The sequence below is a fragment of the Solanum verrucosum genome, unplaced genomic scaffold (genome assembly GCF_900185275.1).
Source record: "Solanum verrucosum unplaced genomic scaffold, falcon-dt-bn FXZP01000049.1, whole genome shotgun sequence".
Lineage (NCBI taxonomy): Eukaryota > Viridiplantae > Streptophyta > Magnoliopsida > Solanales > Solanaceae > Solanum > Solanum verrucosum.
This window is the reverse complement of record NW_026020221.1, coordinates 2,715,041-2,738,500: the sequence shown is the minus strand read 5'-3', so window position 1 is coordinate 2,738,500 and position 23,460 is coordinate 2,715,041. Positions and strand designations below refer to the sequence as shown.

Below are 23,460 nucleotides of genomic sequence, written 5' to 3'. Positions count from 1 at the left end.
ATGGATACGTAATATATATCACACTAGTTATAAGTATATTTGAGATGACTTGGCTTAATATTTAAAAATATAGATCCGTCTCTTCTCCATTTTCCGTTTCTCCAATTTCTCCAAAGCGTAAAGAAAGAACTTCATGTGTTAACATAAGACTCTTATAAACAAATGTACAATAAGACATCTAATTAGGTCCAGAAAAAATAATTCCTCTTCTCATTAACTATATTTTTTGTGTTTATTCATTTGATATTGAAGTTGATTGACCGACCTAATTTCTATTCCTCCTTAATAGTCCGAATGAAGCAGGATTTTCTAGTCTCAAGATTCAAACGCAAGACATCTAATTAAACAGGAAAGAATCTCGATAATAAAATTTCATTAATTGAAAATAATAATAAATTATATATTGAAAAATGAACTTGAGGATAAGATAGAGCCGGAACTAGTCCATGAATTCAGCAGAACATAATAACTTTAATGTAAATTTTATATTTATATTAAAAATGCACTTAATAAGTAAAATTTAAACTCATAAATTCAAAATCTTAACTTCGTTCAGACTAGAAAAGGGAATATATACACCTTATGTATTGTGTGGGGTGGAGGGTCGGATGAGGTGACCCACAATTGTGATATAGTACATTCACTTTTTTCCTGAAATTTGTAATTACATTTTTGGTGCTTTGTGTACGTCCACTTTAACCCATGCAAGTAGGTAATGCCTTTGTCTCTCCCACTAGCAAACCATCCATGTGGTTTTGTGTATATATATGTCATACAATTACTACTAGTCTTCTACTACTATATATCACTCACACACATATAAATAATATATACATACATATACATGTGTGCCCCCCTAATCCCCCACCCCCCAAATATTTGTTGTCAAAATCTATCGGTTTCAAAAGTCGTTTTCTCTTTGTTGTTTTCTCATTCATTCATTTTCTCCTCCATAACGTCTTGTAAAAAAAGTTTTAAGTCCTTTTTTTAGGGCTTCCCAATTATTGTCTTCAAATTTGTTCATATACCTAATTCCTTACCTTCACAGTCTGATCATTTCAAGCTTTCGAACAGAAAAAACGATTAGTACATCTATCTCTCTCTCTTTATACGAATTCATTGAATACTGAAACTCACAAAGGTACTATTTCATCATTCATTCATTCTTGGCTTTTTTCGTGCTTTATAGAAATTATTGTTGAAAAGATTTCATCTCAGTTCTTTAATTTTGATTGTATTCTTGTGCATCATATTGATCGATTGATTACTAGCTACGTACAAAACATATATTTTTGTGAAATTAATATGTAGCTAGTTACCATTTTTTCTGTTCAATTCCAATTTATAAATCTTTTAGTTACTTACCAGAAAGGGAATTTTTTTTTAGTGAAGAATAAAGGAAATTGCATTTTCTTAGCTACTCTATGCTTTTGACATTCTTTTGGTTAGGTCAAATAAAGATTTATAGGGACCATATACTATAATTTTTGTAGGTAATGATTCTAACATTACTACTACTGGAGTATATCTTTTCTAAAAGTCATGACTGTATAATTAATGGATCTATGTGTCACATATATATGTTCTTTAATTGACCTCAACTCCGGTTTACTCGTTTCTGATGAGAGGCCAATTCAATATTTAAACTCTGTCTTCAATTTTTAAGATTTTTAGGATTAAACTCATTGTATTTTTAAATGATCCAGGCATACGTCTCTCTGTAAGATATAGTGATTATCAGAACATTTTTACTCAGAAAATCTTTGGTGATTTATTGTTAGACTTATACAACTTAAGGAATGTTATTTTTCCATTTTTCTCGTTTGATATTTTAGAGAACTATATATATGATTCTCATACATCTGCTCTAATGATATCACTGAAACTATTATCAAAAGGAAACTAAATCCATAGAGTTAAAAGTCAAAATTTAGTGGTATTCTTTAAAATATTTTATACTTTGGCCAATTTCATGCACTCAACAAGCTTAAGGTAAATTCCATTTTCTAGTTTGGTTAAAAAAAATTGGTTAACTAAGGCAAGCACAGTCTAGAATTCCAATTGCATTATTTGTCTGTTCTATCATAGCTTCTCTATCCCATTTGATTTGACGCTATCGTTTGGTTGGAAATTAGTTATCCCTGGATAATATGTTTTCCTGCTTACAAGTTATCCACCAGGTATATGAGATAACTTATAGTATGATCCCATCACTATAGTATAAATGGTGGGATAAAATAATCAACAGACTACCTAATATCTTCAACCAAATGCATGATAAAATAGTTCTACATATTGTCCCTGAGATTATTATACTTTATACTTCATACTAAACGACTTTTCAAGGTAATAGTTTGACTAGTACGGTATAAATTCTAAGTAATGAAAGAACTAGTTTGAAGTAAAACAATATCATGCCAAAACATAAATATGATTAGTTAGATAGATTTGAATTCTGAAACATGCATATATAGTACTATTATAAGTAGTATTAATTAGGAATTTGAGTATCTAAAATGAAAAGAATGTCATAATTGGTACAGTTCATTTTCTTTGTTTCATATGACAAAAAAAGAAAAAAGAAAAAATATGTAGCTGCATTTCATTTTGACCTACGAAACTCTACATTCATCATCAGTTGGTACTGAAGATATAGCTAGAGCCTAGAGTAGATGATATATAGGACCAAAATGAAATGTCACTAGCTAGATTTTTCTTTTTTGGGTATCCTCTTTAACCTTCTTTCTGGTAAGATACAAAAGAATAATGCAATGATCTATACATATGTAGTAATTATTTGTTGGATTAAAGTTATAATTCAAATTCTTCAAAAGTTGAACTTACCTTTTTCCTTTTTTTTTTCCCCATATAATAACAATCTGGTATCTTAACCTAACTAGCTTGACTAATCCAAATTCGCACCATATATTCCTTATCAGAGATTTTTTTTTTCATTATCAAAATCCAAATGAAATTAAAAACATCTAACTAAGAATGAAGGAATTATCCATCCCAAGACACTCCTTGTTCGTTACCCTAATTCTTCTATATAATATTACAATACCAATGTTGATATATATTCAATTTATTTGAGGATTTAATTAAGTTGCTTTGTTTTTTGTTTTCAGAGAAGCATCACTTGGAGAGAGAGAGGGGGCTTAATAATGGAAGATGACCAAAAGGAGCTACATTTTCTGTCTACTGACCAAAATGCAGCAAATTCGTCTTCGTGGCCATCAGATTCGTCGGGTAACATGGAATCAATTGAACCTCCTTCGTTAGACCTACAACTGTCAATCAGCGTACGACGACCAATAAAACCACCATCACATCATAATCAAGGTATCTTAATTCGACCTGCAATTAACCACGATCACAATCACTACAGTACCGATGTGCGGTTCGACTCGGGCTACGTTGAAGCGCTTAAATGGCAAGCCGCGGAGCAAATCCGGCTAGCAGCCATTGAAAAAGCGTACGCCGAACGTGTTAGGGAGCTTACAAGAAGAGAAATAGAGATGGCTCAGTCGGAATTCGCACGTGCGAGGAGTATGTGGGAAAGGGCAAAAGAGGAAGTTGAAAGAGCAGAAAAGTTGAAAGAAAGAGCAACTCGTAGGATTGATCCTACGTGCATGGAAGTTACTTGCCAGTCTTGCAGTCAAAAATTTCGACCTCATTAAATCATTATTAATATTATTATTGAGGGGGAAAATAAAAATAAGATGTTAATTAATATTATGTATTCTTTTCTTTTGCTGGGAAAAAACTTGAAAGTCGATTATTAATTAATAATTTGATGTATGATTTATAATTCTTTTGTTTTCTCTTCTTCCATATGACTAATTGATATTATTAAGCTATGCAGTGACGTATAATTATATCATGGTTAATCTAGCAGAATTTGATATATATATGATTCTTCCTTTTATTGAGGTAATGTAATCTTCATAATATTGGAAACATGAATAAGTTATTTCAGAATCGAAAAAAAGAATGGCAAGCTTACTGAGTATGTATCACATACCTTTCCAAAGATTCATTCTGATTGGTTTTTGCCTTAGTTTCATCCTTTCTAAAGATACCAATTACCAAAATGGAATTAATTGTTCTTTTACGGAAGTTGGGATCCCACACGCTGGATTAATCACTAAGGTCTTATACAATTTGATGTTGAATGATTTCGACCGGGGATTTAAACAGCTGCGATTTTTCACACAACTTGCTCACAGTGTTGTATTTATGCCCTCTGAATGATTAGAATAAGATAAAATATGAAGATAAGTTTTTTACTCAAATGAATCAAAAAATAATGCCATTTGTTCTTTTGAGTTGTTAAATGAACAATAAATTAATCTCATGTATGTTAACTAAAATACCGAAAAATGTTGGAGAAGTATGAAGAAGAACACCAAACTAATTAAATGCTTTAAATATGTACAAAACGTTCTCCTAAAAGCGATATTTGCTCCTTTTCTGCCTTGAAACTGATATGAGATTGTGTGTACATAGTTTTATTTGTTAAAAACAAGAAGATTTCTGATTTTCAAATACAGTATTTGGCAACATTGGGGAGAAGACAAGACTAAAAAGATATATTTACACAACTTCTCAATCACAACATTTGATTTTTTATTTTATTTTACAACATTAATAAACAGGTAGCAATTATATTTTAGTTAATATTGTAAGTTATATATATATATGCCATTGTTAGCACCGTCCTTTGATTCAATAAAGCGATTTTTTTTGTTTTTTTGATCTATGTTATATAGTTTGATAGTTTCACATCCTATAAAAATATGCGTATATATATCTTCTTAGATTTAACTTATGAAATTGCAAATAACATAATTTTATGTTATTGTAGTTGGACTTTGAAGGTACATTTTTTTACTTTTATATATTTTGTAGATCTAGTTATTATGATAGGTAGTGATGCAATCCTCCTAGGAGTCTCTGTTAATAAGGAGATTTGCCTGAGTGTCATGTATCATCATAAAATTGAATGAATAGATGGTCCTATTTCACTTTTCAGCAATCAATAGTATTTTATTTTTTATGTTATTAATTAAGATCGATGGTCATGATTATAACACTGGCTTACTCATCAGTACTTTACAAACTACGTACAAATAATTTGGCTTTATATATATCCATGAAAAGAAAGAAAAAAGATTCACCTTCATTTATAAATGTTTCAATTATTTAAGTTTCACCTAAATTAAATACACCTTCGGCATCAGATATTCCAAATATCACTTGGAGCTAACTTAAATGTTTACACCAATTCAATAAAATATACATGATATATTTCAGATATATAGACCTAATTTTTTTCCGAATAGTCATCAATATATAAAAGTGACAAAATAGAGTGCACCACCCAAAGTTGTTGTCTTCATTGGACCGCATAAATCAGAGTGTACCAACTCAAGCAACTCTATCTTTTAGGAGGATTACACTTAAAAGGACAATCTAACAAAATTAAGTTTTGACTTAATCATAATAAAGCAGTATGATTTAGTTTAAACACCTAGTACGGAGAATTAGACTTGATATTTTTGATATATGCCCCTTAATTGAATGAATGAATGACAAGAGATTCTTGTTTTACAAATGATGCTTTCTGGATAAGCCAAGATTTATAGACAACATTTTCTGGTCATTGATGCTTTTTACTCTCCATACATATATTTGCATTCATTCAAACTTATATTTGTCTTTTTCCTTTCAAAGCCTGGAATACCATGATTTCTGACATTGACTGCCTCCCTTCTTCTGATTATTTATTTATTTCTTGACTGGTCAAATAACATAACACCACAAGACAAATATATAACATCAAAACTTGCCTACACCTTTTCTGTTCAGCCAAAATCCACAGGTTTAAAAAAAATAATCACAAACAACTCAAAATATGCTGTTACTACTACTTTTGGAGGGCTGAAATAGTGCAACATGTGAATAATTAAAAACTAACAAATAAAAAATGAAAAAAAGATATTATTTAAGTGGGGGCATTCCGAGAATCGAACTCGGGACCTCTCGCACCCAAAGCGAGAATCATACCACTAGACCAAATGCCCTGCCGTGTAAATACATTTCGGGTTATAAGTATATATAATATTTACTTTTACTAAAAATCCTTTTAAATTCTTAAACATATATGTAATCTAATAAGTGGGTAAGAAAGAAGGTGGTGCGTATACCTTTGTGAAGGTAGAAAGACTGTTTCCGATAGACCTTCAACTCAATTAAAGCATAGCAAAACTCAAATATGTAAAGCAAATACAATAGCAGAAATTCATATCGTAAAACAATGAAGAGAACAATAGCAACAAAAAATAGGAAGCAAAGAAACCACAAGTAATACCACAATCAAAGAATGAGATAGCTTATAAAAGTAACAATAACAATTTTCTACCTACTAATTTTGTACCCTAATTCCCCGTCCTCCTTATCTTCCTATAATATAAAGTCAGTCTTGTCATTAGTAACTATACATGTGTGGAATGTCACGTCACATCTAATCACCTCGATAAGTGAAGGAGAATATAACCATTGAAAATAAAGAAGAATTTTAGAAGGCAATTAATGGTTTCATATATGACCCATTTATGTAGATCTTCAGTATCATAGTAGTTCATCCATTTATGTAGGATTGCAAGGAGGAAACGCAACAAAAGAGGTAACAACAAAGTCGTTAAATATGACATATATAGTAGACCATCACTATTTTAAATAGCACCATTACAACTCACATAACAATAAATATAAAAAAAGGCAGTCCAATGCACTAAGCTCTTGCTATGACCAAGCTTCGCAGAAGGATCAGACAACAAGTGTTTTTGTATGCAAAAAACAAGTACTTCATAAAGAAATTATCAGAAAAAGACAACCACCAACCCCTCTGCTTTCTACGGATACACATCCGTTTCTTGATAACAAACATTACATCAATCTCATGAACTTCACAAATTGAATTTACACAGCATCCCCATCAAGGAAATGGGGAAAGAGAAAACAGAGTGCGGAATGAAGAGAATAATAATATCTTAAAACTTTCATTGTCTTGAATCTAGAAAATAACACAATCTACAATAGAAGGATTAACGCGTAACAGAACCTATTCAGAGCAATCCTCGAGTATGAACTGACTCTTAGGCAGTTCAATAATACAATTTCTGAAGGTTTACATCTATAACCATATTTGTCGAGGCACCTGCTTACATAGCATGGGTGACAGTTCTGAGAGACTAGATAAATCGAAACTACATGAAAAAGGGAAGTTTTTAGCTAGCTGGTTCATATCTACATACACAGTCATAAATATTCCCTTTAACCAGTTTTGCTGCCAACCGCTGATTCTTCACCATAGCAAGCTGCAAAAATCACATAAACCATGTCAAAGAAGACTGAGGCACAAAGAGAGCACATTATACTTGACATTTCTCAACATTCCGCGTAAGAACCAAATTAGCTGGTTCAATAAGCAGCTAATATAATAGGGCATCATGCGTAAATAAAATATGGAAGAAACTTAGTCTAACTTAATTTTTCATGGAAGGTACTTATGGAGCTCCATTTGATATTCATTAGAGCCATATAAAAATATGGCAGAAACCGTCTTTAAAATGTTTCAAGTGACTGCTATAATCCTTACCTTTAGAGCATCACATTTGAACTTTGCATTATAATTGGTATGCAAAGACCGGCCCATCCCTTCCAAAATTACCTGTACCCAGGGAAAAAACATCCTCAGTAAGTTGCACTTATTTTCTCAATGAGATAGTCACATCTTTTAGTGTATTAAAGAAAGGAGCATCATACCAGATCTGCATCTTTGGCTGCAGCTGCTAACTCTGAGCTCACTTGCCTCAAGTCTATACATGGACTGCCACATCCATTCTCCACAACCATCAGAGGAACGGAAGGTGTATTTTCCTTGTAACCATCTTGGATATTACTCATAGCATCAACAAGCAAGCCTCCTGCTTCAGCTGCTCCTCGAAGAATATCACAGTGCTGCAAGCCAAAGCAATATTACCGAGCTAATGAGATATTATGTAGAGTGGATGAGAGAGAGAGAGCTCTAAAATATCATACAAATAGGCCTTATTCGTGCATAGACTTATTCCTGTTTAGAGTTCAAGGTAAAAAACATTATTACTCTATTTAGAGGAGTTATACATCCAACGGCGGATCTATGATTTTAAGTTTATGGGTTCCTACAACGACTTCAAGTTAATATATACAATATATGGGTTAGCAGTCAAATATTTATAGATATTTAAGAAATTTCCAAACATATATACAGAGTCTGAGCAAAAATTACTGGGTTCACATGAGCCTGTAACTGATGCTATAGACCCGCCCCCGTATACATCTCATTATTTATAACTAATAGAAAGTCCTTGAAAATCAACATACCTTTGCAGCCTCAGCAACAATATCAGGCAACTCCATTGCAGTAACATCATTTAGTGCAGGAAGCGAGTTCGCTACCAGTACAACCTGCATAAAATTTTGAATGGTTGATCTTTGGAACCTAAAACGTTCAGCATATATGGAAGGAGACAGGGAAGGATCATACTGATAGACTTTACTGCTTTAATAGAAAACAAAGGAACAAATACTGCTGTTTCACACTAGATACACTGATATTACAACAAGAAGTCTGAAAACAAAACAATCACTAGTACACTACTAACATCATAAATTACATCCTAAGACATTAATGAACTTTAGTTATATCATCATAAAGATTACAACCTTTCTAGACATTCGAGAGGCTAGAAACTCTCCCAGAATTCCCTTTTCTTTATTTTCTCAATATCCCATTTCTAACTGCCCTGCCCCTTTTTCTACAGAAAAAACCACCCAATACATGTTGAGACAGTTACTAAGTTTCTTAATTGTTTATTTTGGCCTCCTAGAATAAGTTTTTATAACTTGAGTCTCATCACATACAAAGCAAACAAGGTAGCAATTGAAAGTGGTTATTACATGTTAAATAAACACTAATCTTGTACATTATCAGATAAGGGAAGTATCACTAAATTACCATGAAGCAAAACATGAAAAATTTAGATTCATTTAAAGGCAAACCATACTTCAGTTCCACGCCGGAGAAGTTCCCTTGCAAGGGGAAGCATCCCTAAAACAATATCTGCACCTGAGTTGTCAACAAAAAGCAGTGCTCTTTTATGTGGCTGAGGCTTTCTGTCTCCAGACCCTAACATTCTCCCTTTAAAAGCATCAAAATCGTCCACCTAAAGACATAAGTGTGTCATTAAATGCACATTTTCTAGCAGTAGAGAAAATACAACATTAGTACGACTTTTCTAATATTGTTTTTCCTTTCACTTGCCCGCCACGGTCTTTGCATCTTCTTGCGACTCATTCTATAGATTTCAATAATTGTTCCTTTGTGATAGAGATCAACACAGGCACGTGATCCCCAATCAAAGATATTAGCAGCAAGAACACCTTCTATTAGTGTAAGTAATCTCATATCCTACAAGATAGAAACTAGATATATCAGCAAATAGACAAAAAAATACACAAAATATATTTAATTATCTAGCTAACCTACTTCAAGGGAGGAGAAAGGGAAAAAAAGAGGAGAGAAGGAAATATATGAGAAAATTCATACCTCAGTCAGGCTATCTAACTCCATCAGAAGATCAGGTAAAACTGCAAGTGAAGCTTCATTCTCCCTATAAAATATTCAATGAGTGGGTATGATAAGTGTACTTGCTTCCAAGACAATAGAACAAAAATGTGTCCCTTCCATATGAAGATACCTTTGTTTAATGGTACGGTAAGCATCAAAAAAGTGAAACTCTCTCAAGCATTCTTCTCTTAGCTCCAAAAGGTTGGCGAGCCCTAGCTTTCCATAAGCTGCAGGTTCCTCCATCAATCTGTAACAAAATATAAGGAAATTATTTTGTAGCAACTTTACAAATATTATTGGGAAGTGTTAACACTCCTGTTAACTCTATAACCTCCTGAGTTTCATTAACAAAATTAATTCTTCCATTTTTTAATTTCTCTATTCAAGATCTAGAGCAGTTAAGCATGTAGTGAAGTAGTTCCACTCTTTATCTAAGAAATATGGCCTAAGCTACTGTTAGCTTTCATTAAGATTAAGATGACAGAACTTGAATATAAATCTCACTATTAAATTATTGTATCAAGATTTGAATACGTTATAATTAAAACTGATGGTTTTCAGCATCTGAATATGGATAATTAATCTTTATTTAAAAACTAATAAATATAGAATTCAAATTGAATACAAATATATTTTACATCAACAAAATAGTACTCCCTCAGTTTCAATTTATGTGGCAAAGTTTGAATAGGTATGAAATTTAAGAAAGTATGGAAGACTTCCGATTTCTTTTAATAAAATTATTTACCTGATAAAAAAAAAAGATAAAATAAACTCTCATTGTCCTACACAAGAACAAAAACTATTACTCCTATAAGATTAATTAACTAAAGACCTACATAACAATTGGCTACTATAAAATAACATCTAGAGAATCTAGAGATCGATATGGAATAGGGAAACTAAATAAAAAATTGCAGCTAAATAAACAATGAATGATACCTAGCCAAATGTGCAGAAAATGCCCGAGCAAATGCATCACCCCTTCTTTTTGCGTCGTCGGTTCCACCTTCACTAGCCACTGCCTGGAAGTCAAGGATTAGCTTCTCAAACCATAAAAATATGGGAGATAAAACAAGATAATATAAAACAAAAATAATTAGTGATGCACATTCGACAATTCAAAACAAAATGGCACTGATTTCCCCTTTATTGTTCTAAGCAATCAAATGATTGGGTATGACATTGCATGAATTGAATGAACAGCTGAAGGGAAAATCAGTTCCTTGACCTAGGGGAAGGGACAAGGAGAGAGTGGAAATCTTCCATCCGAACCCCTCTGACCTCGTTTTTATCTGGAAAAGAAAAACTGTCAAGTCAAGCTTTACCCTTTTCAAAATGAAGTCAACTTTTACATATTGGTTTTCTACAAGATAGTTTAAGTAAAGTTACTCATAATATTGGCTTGTTCTATCCACAAAAGTAGGAGTATCACAAACCTCACATGTAGCAGCAATTTCAGAAAGAGATCAGAACTCAGAGCAGTGTATGAAGAGATTAACAAGAATACGAGGTCTAAAGACTCAATATTTTGCAGATGATATTGTACAAGGTTATAAACATTTATTAGTTCCTCCACACATTTCTTGGTAATCCATACTCCACTTATTCCTTACACTAATTTGGTAATTTCAGCATGGTATTCATCCATACATTTTTGAGTCCATTACAAGATCCTGTATTTCTTATTATAAGGACACTGAAAAGAGAGTCACTTAGAATCTGCTACTTCGGTCTCTTTGGTGGGTTAATGAGAGAATGTGTTATGCATTCAAATGCAATAATAATTCGTAATGCAGCTATCCTTGAGTAAAATATGTTGCATTTTGGCTTGATTTTCATGCAACATAATTGGGTTTCAACAGTTATGGCATATGTTTGGCTAGATGACTTAACAACAACTACGCCTCAATACCATATTAGTTGAGGTAGGTATTTTGCTAGATGAAAATGCAACAACAGTTCATAATGCAGCATGTCCTTTAAGTACAAAAGGTTGCTTTTGAATTGATTTTGGGCTAACAAATTGAGCTTTTCATCAACATTTTACCTCCACCAGTTAGAAGCTAATCCTCTCTCGCAATGCAACTTTATGAAGATATCATTCAGATGTACAATGATGTGAAAAGCAATAACAGTCCTCTTTTCGTCTTTATCCCACCAAGGAAATACTGGTCTTGCATTTTCAGCACTCAAATTTTTAATTAAAAATGATTGTTTGATAGGTCATGAATTGAGACACGTAATACATGGAAACCTTCTTCTCTTGGGCTGAAACAAGGATTTTGACATGATAAAAGGTAATGTCTTACCTTGTCAACAAGATCTGACAAATGCTCAGATAACACAGTGAACCAGTACCTACAGCACCGCCAAAGTTTAGTCTAAGAAAAAGAACAAAGAAACTAAAAACAGGAAAGCAGGCTAGCTTGGCTATTACAGAGGGAAAAGAAAGAGCATCTTAGGAGTGTTCAATTTCAACTTACTCTAGCTCGCCGTGATCTGAGAGATCTATGGTATTTGGCTCATATCTGTTAAAAGCAATTCAAAACTCGGTAAAACACAATGATCTCCAAATAAGTGTTCCAGAAATAGTAAAACATACATATACTTCAAGAAAATCCTTGCCTTGTCAAGTACCCTCTACAGCTACACAAATAATGAAAGATAATAAAATGAAAATGGGGCATTTCTAGAACTTTTAGTGTGACAGTAGTTTGCAGGCTAACCAAGTCTGGAGACCAAGATGAATAAAAACTAGCAGCCTCTTCAAAGAAAGCAAACACAATGGAATGAAACTAAGATAGCCAGAGATAGAAATGAAAGTAAAATAACCAGAATGTACAGACAGAAACTGATTGCAACTAGGAAGACATGAACTATGAAAGACCAGCTCAAATAAAGAGCAGCACCTTTTGTGGAGCCACACAGAAATTGTAAAAGATCTGCCCAAAATCAACTTACGTTTTTGGATCTGCTAAAAGTGGGAAAACCTCCAAAGATGGGACCAGATGCAAAACTCCAACATTTAATTTGCTTGCATCAGATCGCAAAACTCCTTTAGATGATGGAACTTCAAAGCCTCCAAGGCCGGTAGTAGCTGGTGGAGCCATTGGAACAGGAGCAGTAATTTCAGTTCCCTTTCGCACAAATTTCTCCATCCACGATATCTGCAATCAAATAAAGCTTATTACGTAACATATCCCATCAAAAACCCGATTACTGGTAGACAAGAAACATCAAGCTACAATAAGTCTTTGAAAAAAAGAATCGATCTCTCAAAAATTAAACCAGTTGACCTGCTGATCTTAGCTTCTATCAATTCAAAATTCAGTACAGCTTGTCAAGCAACTATGGAGAAGAACAAGGGAAAAAAAATCAATCTCCCCAAAATTAAACCTCTTTACCTTCTATTAGTTCAAAATTTAATAAAGCTAGTAAAGCAACTATGGAAGTGGAAGAGGAGGAGGAGGATAACAAGTAATTATACAGAAGGAATGTTCTCCAACCATCTCTAGAAGCAACTCTTTACCTATTCTCATAAAAGCATTAACAATTCAGAATATATATATATATATATATATATATATATATATATATATATATATAAAGGAAGTAAAGAACAATAGTCGCATAGTTAATACCAAACTGCAATGACAAATAGCCCAACAAAACCAGAGTTGTGGGTATATTGAACTAGCTGGGTCAGTTTAGTGACTCATAACCTTTACACAACCCATGACACTTCAACTTATATGGCCAACTTCATGTGCCATTTCACATGCCACTTCCCATTATTCTACTTGTATGTATTGTTGGTCACAAATGGATACCATATTCCCACCTTGTCACATAGAGGTTACCCCACATAATTTTTTATTTTTTTTATGAAGTGGTTACCCCACAGAATATATGCTTTATAGTTTTAGGAATTTGTTCCTTGTTAAATATAAAAAAGAAAATATACCCCTTAGAAAACAAAAGTCCTCACATCTTGCATTCAGAAACTACTTACAACAATCTATGGCATAAGAAGCAGCTAAAAAACACCATGCAAAAGCAAGAACTAAAATGTCAAATCAGTAACTGCAAGGAACATTTGCAGGGTATCAAACTATTGAAAGACACTACTGATAACAGTCTTTGCCATACAGAAAGCTTATCACATTCTGACACAAGTTTAAGAGTGAACTAGCTGAATTAGCAAGTTAGTTAGGTGATGTGGCCAGTTAGATAGAAGTAGTTGAAGTTGTTACTAGTTTCATTTCTATAAATATAGCCATTACATGTAATTGGATTCGTTCATGAAATAATATCTGATTCTCTCTCTCTTCTACATTCAATCCAGCCTCAATTCTTGGTCATAACCCTGATTTGACCATCATCTTCTTCGAGTTCCATCTCCTAGATTAACTAATTCCATTTCAGATTGCTTAGTTGCATCACATTCAAACCCAATACCCAGTGCACAAGAATTTAAAACTTTAAAGTAATACTTACCTTCTCATTCAAATCTCCCAACGGTGGGCCATGAACATTTCCTCCAATGTATGGTGCACCCATTGGGAATCTTTCCACTAAGTGATGGACCATCAGATCATCTAAACCATGTTTTTCGTAGCTCATAAAAGCACCCAGAGCTCCCAAGAAACCTTCATGTCGCAAGAACATAGCTTGTGCGTCTCCCTTGGACCTATTCGAAGATTTGGAGTAGGGGTGAAATTGATGAAGAGACAATAATGAAATGAAAGAAAAACGCACATGGTTTGGAGGAAAGAACTAGAAAAAGATCTATTGACTAGTTATAAATAATGAAGTCTCGTAAAATTAATCAATTTCTCACCAGAACTGAACAGCAAAAGATATTGTGTCCATAGTGTAAGCATGACCTCGTATGAAAAATCCTCCAAAGAATATCCTTTTGAGTCCAAAACGCAGTGCATTGAGATAAGCTATCTAGAAAATGTTTTAAAGATAAATTTCATGATTAGGCAATATCTAACAGTATATAATACCCATCAAGCAATGACTCATTTCCCAGAAACTACTCATTCAGAAAGGAAAGAATCAGAAATATACCTAACCATTTTTCTCTTTCCAGGACAAAGTAAATATAGCTAACTGAACTAACAATATAAACCTCTTGTCATGGAGAACTTGGCAGAAGAATTTGCCTGATACTAAATTATTAAGGTACTCATGTTCTTGAAACTCTTTTTGGGTTTCTTCACAAGGCAAGGCATTTGATATTAAACCAAATAGAAGCTAGAAATAGAAACTCAAATTTCCATAGGGGTTAGCGATGCCCGCATCCTAGTTGGTCAAAAGCTATTCAGGCCGTAAACCACATCAGTATCCTCTCATCTATTTCTTAACAGAGCCACTTATTCAAGTAGGTTAAGTTTTAACAAGATATCAGTCATAACTCATATGTAATAGTAAACGATCTTGATGTTCTTAAGTCTAAACAGCATATTCTGGAATGTTTGGCTCGAGAGGAACAACAGATGTCATGAGGGGAAGGAACAGAATTCTTTGATGTTGAAGTATAGATGCATTCATAGTTTAAAAGGCTGGTGTAATGCTGAATTCTCGAATGATCTTGATGTAATGATAGATTTAATTGATCCCTTACAGCCTTAGAGGATTCCTAGATAGTGTTGTTTAACTTCTTGGTGCTGAGTTTATTATCAATAATACGTTTTCTCATCAAAAGAAAACACGCAAACAATGATTTCTTGGTCCAGTTCCATTCTATGAGATCAACAACATATCATATCCAGTCTATTATGAGTAATCCCATAAGTTGGGCCTGGTCTCTACGAGATCAACTATTTACAAATTTGTCACAAATTATCACTTGGTGCACAAAACAGGATAGACCTAAAAATGCACTTAACCCTAAATATTGAACCTTTTTTTGATCAAGTAAAAGTTTCCATTAATAATAACAGGGCCAACTCAGACCCTAAATATAGAACTTGAAGTAAATGCTTTGTAGAATTATAGGGATCTTAAACGTGGGATACCTGACCAATATTATATGAAATCATGCGCAGCAGGGATAGAGATATGTCTTCAGGCTTATAATCTTCAAGATCCTTGTTTTCTGAAATGGTCTTCCCAAAACTCGAAGCAATTGTTGAAGCTGAAAGGCCAATCTATAGAGATATTATAGATCTTGAGTAGATAATCATTAGGATGCATAGCAAATATGAACTAAATAAAACAAAAAGGAAAAACAACTACAGGCTCTCAGGAGAAAATCATGGATCTTATTTTCCCACATGATTAAACACCTAAGCAGACCACTAAAGTTCACCTCTGTTTAATCAGTAAAATAAATCCTAGATTATAGAACCTGGTCTATTAGAATGTACCTTTGAGTAATCCATACCACCATAGATGTCACCAACAAGCATGTCTATGGTGCTATTGTCTCCACGCTGACTGAGCTCTAGCAGTTCATCAAAACTGTAACAGAGAACTGACAGAATCAATTGCAATAACATTTACCCCCATATTAGAGTGTTTAGGAAGTCATAACCCAAGGCTAGTGGAATCTAGAAAAATATCCCATTCTCACTCATATAAAAATTGGAATACTGTCCCATTGTGAATGGGCATAAATACACGTGCTGAGAGAGATGTGATGCTATAATCTTTTGTTACCCTTTGGAACTCTCAACAATCTTATTGGTGCTACATAATAATATTGACTTCAACTTCTCAAAAAACAAGAGAGGGAAAAACGAGAGGAATGAGTGATGTGAGAGATTGTGCTCAGGATTCTAAATCTTCTACTAATGTCTCTAATTTATGATCTTCAAACATTATCCGAATGCTGTCTAATCAAAAGTACCTCTTGCATTTAGTTAACAACCTCCCCAATCCCCAATATGTACCACCTCCAACATTTGTGCCACTGACCCGCTGAAACTGCCCATCCCCATCAACCTATAATAGCGCAAAAAGAAGACATTAGCGGGTACTCGATTTTTTTATTAGCTGAGTAACACAAAACAAGAACTAAGGCAGAGTACCTTGATCATACTGACACCAGAACCGATATTCACAAGCAAATATGGAAATAAATCATTCTGGTCTATCTGCACAAACTCCTTGTGACCCTCCATATGCGTAAAAGCTTCATGACGGATCGCCTATTCAAAAACAGCATTCAACAATATAACCAACAAAGGCAATAATGTAAGCAAAAGTCAGAGATCATTGTCTGACAGCCCCCAAGCTATATTACGTTAAACTAGGAAAAGATGAGGCCAAACCTGCCTGACCATGAACATCCAATAGACACAGAATATTCTTACATAGAAACGAAAGTAGAAAACAACTTCTGAATTAACTTCCTCAAAATAAAGTGAAAGCTGTAGCCAAGTAAGAAATGCTATATGGTTTGATTTCAGGAATATACATATATGAAATGGTATGATTTCAGTGATATAGGAAACCAGTGCAGCTTCTGCAGGTCACTAATATATATATATATATATATATTTATTTATTTTAGTTTAAATTTTTCAGCTTTATTGATATGAAAAGAGAACAATTACATCACTCATTTGGGCCGAATGCCCAAATCTAATTAACAAAACAGATATCATTTAAGTGGAAATGTAACCCCTAAAAGAATCTCCCTGGACAACTTGCTGATTGGATGCTGGAGCACAACTATATTTCAATGACAAAGGAAGTATAACAACAAGGAGATGAAAGTACTAGAACAAAGAAGTGAGTCCTCTTTAAGGACATATCAATTACAGTGTGCAATCATATCTTTGTAAGAATGAAACTATCTGTGCAAACAAATAAATGAAAGAGCCATGCAATAATATATTTGTAAAAATATCAATTACAGTGCGCAATGATATCTTTGTAAGAATGAAACTATCTGTGCAAACAAATAAATGAAAGAGCCATGCAATAATATATTTGTAAAAATAAAACTAAAATCTGTCAAGCAAATAAAAAAGAGAGCCTTTAAGCCTATTTTGCACTCGTACAGCTGTATCCAGAATGCAAAATTCAGTACATTCCATCAGCAATTGATAACAAAGACTAGCATAAACTTATTGAAAATTTTGCTGAAGCGGCTAATTTTCCAACTTCACATTCTGACATATTCAACAGCCATCAACAGTCAGTATTCCTTCAATAGTAGCTGGGAAATGCAGAAATCAATAAATAAACAAGAAAAAAAATAGCACAACAAATGCAGATGCATAGACCTACTACCAAACTATTTCATCCATTAAGAGCACGACACATGTAGATGCAAGGACGCCCCTATGTCAGAAATCAATTAATCCCAAAATAGTTTTGTTACTAACCAGAGCCTTGAGATGAAGGCAAAGTCTACATAAAAGAAAATACTAGAATGGCTGCTTTATTCGTCAGTAAAAAACAAAGTATAAACAACAACTACACCTGAGTCCCAAACAAGTTGAGGTCGGCTATATGAATCCTCATTGACCATGTAACTTCATTTAAGCTCATCTCACACAAACATTATACAAAATAAAACGTGCCCCCACTTGTGGAATAAAACTGGGTTTGTTATTGTAGTAAAAATAAAAGTTCTATAAGTTTTCTATATTTTTTACTGGCATGTTCTTCATTAAAAAATTAAATTAACACATTATTCTTTATGCATCTTCAGCTTAAAGCTTAGGATGGTTCTGGTTTTCACAACTTGAATTTTCCTATTCTTAATCTGGAGCTAAAGGGTGACGGCACTATGGCAGTCAGTTTTCAAGGATATAAAATAGTCAGGAGCTGTACTTTTTGAAAGTTAGGTGAAGGTACTTCCACAATAAACAAGAACAGATCTATCTACAATATATCCTACTAAAACTGTAAAAAACTTCCTTGGTTAATTCGGAGGCTCTTCTTGAAGTAATTAACAAATCCTGAATGTCAGATACTTCATGACAATCTCTATCCTAAAATTGTGGCCCAGAAAGCCCTCTATAAGACAATTTACAAGTAAATTTGAAAATCAGCATTGAGTTGTTCTTTGTACTACTCCCAAGAGAAAAGTGATCAAGTAAGCAACATTTATGCACTCTATTCAGTCAAACAAAGGACTTGGATCTAAAGCTGCCACTATAGGAGAAAATGCAGAGTGAGACAGTTGAGCGAAAAAAAGATCATTTTTATCTTACCTTGAGTAAGAAATTTGCACCAGAAACAAGACAATTCATTTCATCTTCTTTCTCTATACTGACTCCCAGCCTTTCCTTAAAAAGATCAGCGAACTTATATGCCCCACCACCTGTAGCCTTTCCACAAAACCAAACTAGTTAAACCTGTATCTTTTCACAGAACCAAACCAGTTAAACCTGTAGTCTTTTCACAAAAACCAAACCAGTTAAATAGGTGAATGTATGTGTAAATTATTAAAACTAATAACTAGCAGAAAACTGAAGTAAAACCACATTACACTTTGTTATTATATAGTTAAAGTACTTGCTAAATAACTGCTCCGAAGTGGTAGCCAGAGTCCAGAGTATAGTGGATTCTTTTTTTTTATGAGGTTAATCCTCAAGACCAGCTGCAACCTTTGATACTCAGGGTAATGGGCCCACCCCTCTACCCTTCTCCACTTAATAAATACCAAGCTTGATTTACATTGCACAGGGATCACTATGACCCAAGTTATAAGTCCCTCGATCTTTCCCACTTGAACTACGCCTTGGGGGCTAATATGGTGGATTCTATTATTATCATAATCATCAGAGAAGAATGCAATGAGAATCTCATTAGGTCTTCGGTAAGTTTCTATTAGTAGTTTATTACAAATGAAATATACACCAAGATGATCCTGTAGTCTAAGTAGCTCAGGAAAAAAAAATTACCACACATATGAGACAGGGGATGCTCTTTGATGAAAAGGGGGTACAATTACGAAAACTAGTTCAATTATAAGACCGGTCTAGCTATGCCTGTATAGCTGTACATGGAATCAGTTTCTCTTCACTTAGAGACCTCAGAGCTCTAACATTTATTTAGTTTCTTAATTCCTATTCTTTTCATTTTTCTTATTTTTCTTTCTCCTTTTTTTTCACTTGCACTTATTTTGAGTACTTCAAAGTTTAAACCAATTTGCTTCTTCCTCCATATAACTTGATTCTGATCAAACTAAAACTGGAAGTAGACATCCTGGCTCAATAGCATTGATACATAAAGTAAAATAAAAAGTGTCCCCTCTTTAACAGTTTAAATTTTTCTATCACGTGGTCACAAAGCTCAACATGGTACCAGAGAAAATAAAGTTCCTAGGTTTAAATGTCACTACGCCTGATATCAAAGAAGTACTTTTACATGTTTGGCCCTAGAAAAGAGAATAATACATCATTCGAAGGAAGAAAATGAAGTGTCTAGCTCAAATGTAAGGAAGTGTGCTATTACATAATCAAACTAATAAAAGTCACCTCCCTCACAACTTTAACTTATAAATGAGGTCGCCACGCAATTCAACAAATATGATGCTTACCTTAATTACTGCATTTTCACTTGGTGGGGCATCAGAAGGCCAACATCGTGGATCCATCCCTGGCCACAAGATCATGAACAAAATGTAAAAACTACTCTAGCCAATGTACGTGGTGTTGATCAAGAACGTTTGAAAATCACGGGGTAATACAGGGCATTTACAAAATTAGCAATTTAAGAATAATGTACAAATCAAAGAACTATACCACCGCAGTGAAGTTGCTTGGAATGTATAAAATCTAAGCACTCATTGATTTTCGATGTCTCAAACTTCACAAAATGAAGCCTCCCTCCAAGGATAGGATAGCTTCTTCTGCTGCCATTAGTAACACCCAATCTCTCCTTAACTTTCCTCTTTCTCCCATCATCCACTTGTCGGTCCGCATGTCTTGAAAAGTAAATCAGCTTGATAAGAGAGCCTGGATTAAGAAATCCATGGAAAATATTATTCCAGTACTAATATGATTTAGGTTAATCGTAATTAGCTTTTCGCACATCAAACTCAGAACCAGTGCAAGAGTTCAGCATTACACCAAAAAGCATACAAAAGCAGATAAAGTTGGGACAAACGTCAAACTTGGAGACACCGCAAGAAAAAGTTGTGCGGACATTTTTTAAGATTCCGAGCAACATGGTCCACAATCATATCAGTGGTAGCTTTTTGCCTAAATTTTCAAAGTTATCAAAGAACATACTAGCAACATTGAACTGAAAGTATGAAAAAAAACAAGAAAATATCAACTTCATTCCATTTTACTAACAATAAGAATTACACAAACATCAAATCCCAAACTTCTTTAAGACTCCAATAAAGACATGAAAATTTACCACCAATATCCAAAGCAAGGTGTGAAATATCATCAGTCTGATTAGGCAACAGAATTGCAGGATCCTTCTCCTCAAAATTCCCCTGAATTGCAGCACCACTTACATCCAACTGTGGACGAGAAGATGACCTATGAATTGAACTCCCAGGCAAAGGTGCCATATCTTTCTCTACAATATCCTTCTCAGTGATCTGTTGAGATTCCTCATTTATATCGTCAATTTCAATGTGAGATTGGTCCTTTGTCGTTGGACTTGCCATTAACTCTCTCTCTCCCTATGTCCTTCCTACCTTGCTCCTAAACCTAAACAATTTTTCTTTAGTCAATTGGGTCCAATTTGGTTAGCGCACATTTCTTTACTCCAAACAAAATTGAAGTTCAGCCACCAAACCAAAACAAACTACTGTGACGAATAAACAAGTATTTATTGGCAGTGAAAGTCATTATCAACTATTCAAAATTACCCAGAACCCATATCTACTAAAACAATAAAACTACTATTAATATAATAATAATAATAATTACCGATGACAGGCTGTAGACGGCCTTTTAGTTTCCCCTACTAGTAGAGATTTAATTATGCAGGACGAAGATTAAAGTTTGAATTATCTCTATCTCAACAATAAGTTCCATTGATGAATTCGCCGTAAATGGCAGTGGCAAGTGAAAAACAACCTAAAATATTGGGACCCAGAAAAGAAAAAGTAAACAAGATGATGATCATACAAATTACTACCAGTGAGTGCTAACAAACCCAACAAAGACCCACGATTATTAATAAGAGAATCTTGAATCTTGAATGTGAGTCGACCCAGTTGAATATTGAATGTGATTCTTGATTTTCAGTCGTGTTCTTCTGAGTTGTGACTTGTGCGTTTGGTCTTGTAATAAATAAAGCGCTGAATGGTCCGCTCAGTGAGTAGACCCGCAGCGCAGCGAGAAAATATTTTCGTTGTGAAATTCCTATTAATGTTTAAAATATACTAAAATTGTGTTTTCAAAACTGATTTTGTTTTCCACATTTAGATAAGATTTGGATGCGGGAGATATTTTTATATAATTATTTCACATATGTACCATCTTCCTCATATTTTACTTGTGAAATTGTATTGATTAAATTGTTGAATTCTTTCTTTATAGTCGATTAAGAACACTTTTTTATATATACTGATAATTTAATTTTAAAATATATATATTTTTGTCTCATAATGAAATAATTTATTGCAACAACATTCAATCCAAAAGTGATTATTTAAAAAAAAAAAAAAACTATATCTCTCATACAATGGACAAGTAAAAATGAACAAAAGGAATTATTTTTTTTATATTTTAAAAAATCGATTAATAAGAGATAATTTGGTAAAATATATATATCAATAATTATTTTCTAAATGGAGGTGCCAAGTTAAACCGTAACAAGTAAAATGAAGGGAGGGAGTAATAATTCGGAACACCATTCATTCCTGTTTAGAATTACTGTGAAGATTTTTTTGTCCAAAATCATAACGTTAATTACCTCATTATTTATTATTCGGAAAAGGGTCAAAATTTCCCCTAAACTATGTGAAATAGATCACTTATACCCTTCGTTACATTTTGAGATAAAAAAATACTCCCATTGTTATCCCTAGAGACCACAAATACCCCTCAAAAGTTAACAACTCAAATTGTTAGTGATATGGCAAGCCATGTGGGACTGATCTCTCCACCATTAAGCTGCCAATTAGGATTTCCAACAATTAGAAATCCTTCTAAAATTAGAAATAAATCTTTTATTTTTAATTACATAAAAAATATTTATATTTATTGCCATTAAAAGTTTTTTTTTCATCGTAGTTTAACTATTAACAAAGTATATTTCCACTTGATAAATAGCTAATATATAATATATCTAACTTGATAGGATGATTTTTTGTATAACATACCTGTATCTTCTATATGTATGAGGGGAAATTTACGGCTCGATAATATTAACTTTGTTCTTGCTTTTTTTGTTGGATTAATACAATTTTAGGAGATTTAGATTAAAAAAAAAGCTAGTGGTAATCCTAGTTGGCAACTTAGATGGAAGGATTAATCATACATGGCTTGCCATGTCATTAAAAAATTGAGTTGTTAACTTTTGAGGGGTATTTGTGGTCTCTAGAGATAAGAGTGAGGGTATTTTTGAGTTCAAAATGTAATGGAGGGTATAAATGATCTATTTCACATAGTTCAAGAGCAATTTTGACCCTTTTCCGTTTATTATTTTAAAAAATTACCAGGTCGGAACAACTTTTTCTTTATATAGAAAGAGAGATAGAGAGAGCTAACAAAGACATTGCATACCCAATTAGATCAAAAGAGAATAATATACCCAAACATATAAATTCTTTTGACGAAGTCTTGCTTTTTACCATAGGCAAAAGAATTGACTTTATTTACATGCTATATCACATTTTTATC

General features: G+C 33.4%; 2 protein-coding genes and 1 non-coding gene across 4 annotated transcripts; 1 reads left to right on the top strand and 2 right to left on the bottom strand.

Moving 5' to 3' along the window:
- Positions 1-3,164: 3,164 nt before the first annotated feature.
- Positions 3,165-3,690, top strand: LOC125830931 (zinc finger protein SHOOT GRAVITROPISM 5). Its single transcript, XM_049510121.1, has one exon. The coding sequence runs from the start codon at positions 3,165-3,167 to the stop codon at positions 3,678-3,680; it is 516 nt and encodes a 171-aa protein (XP_049366078.1). The 3' UTR covers positions 3,681-3,690.
- A 2,324-nt stretch (positions 3,691-6,014) lies between these two features.
- On the bottom strand, positions 6,015-6,086 carry TRNAP-UGG (transfer RNA proline (anticodon UGG)). Its single transcript has one exon. It is a non-coding gene; the product is annotated as a tRNA-Pro (tRNA).
- A 962-nt stretch (positions 6,087-7,048) lies between these two features.
- LOC125830906 (pantothenate kinase 2) lies at positions 7,049-21,451 on the bottom strand. 2 transcript variants are annotated; one of them, XM_049510092.1, is made up of 22 exons: positions 21,017-21,451; positions 20,395-20,607; positions 20,190-20,248; positions 18,859-18,975; positions 16,720-16,839; positions 16,539-16,633; positions 16,057-16,150; positions 15,706-15,837; positions 14,520-14,632; positions 14,177-14,369; positions 12,641-12,846; positions 12,163-12,207; positions 11,989-12,037; positions 10,619-10,701; positions 9,807-9,923; positions 9,656-9,719; positions 9,341-9,517; positions 9,114-9,272; positions 8,431-8,514; positions 7,831-8,025; positions 7,664-7,735; positions 7,049-7,382 (listed from the first exon to the last, which is right to left on the bottom strand). In XM_049510092.1, exons 1-22 carry the CDS (start codon positions 21,273-21,275, stop codon positions 7,293-7,295), a joined length of 2,736 nt encoding a protein of 911 aa, XP_049366049.1. In that variant the 5' UTR covers positions 21,276-21,451; the 3' UTR covers positions 7,049-7,292. The 2 variants fall into 2 exon arrangements, with proteins under 2 accessions (XP_049366049.1, XP_049366050.1); XM_049510093.1 differs by having other exon boundaries at positions 9,371-9,517.
- Positions 21,452-23,460: the final 2,009 nt, after the last annotated feature.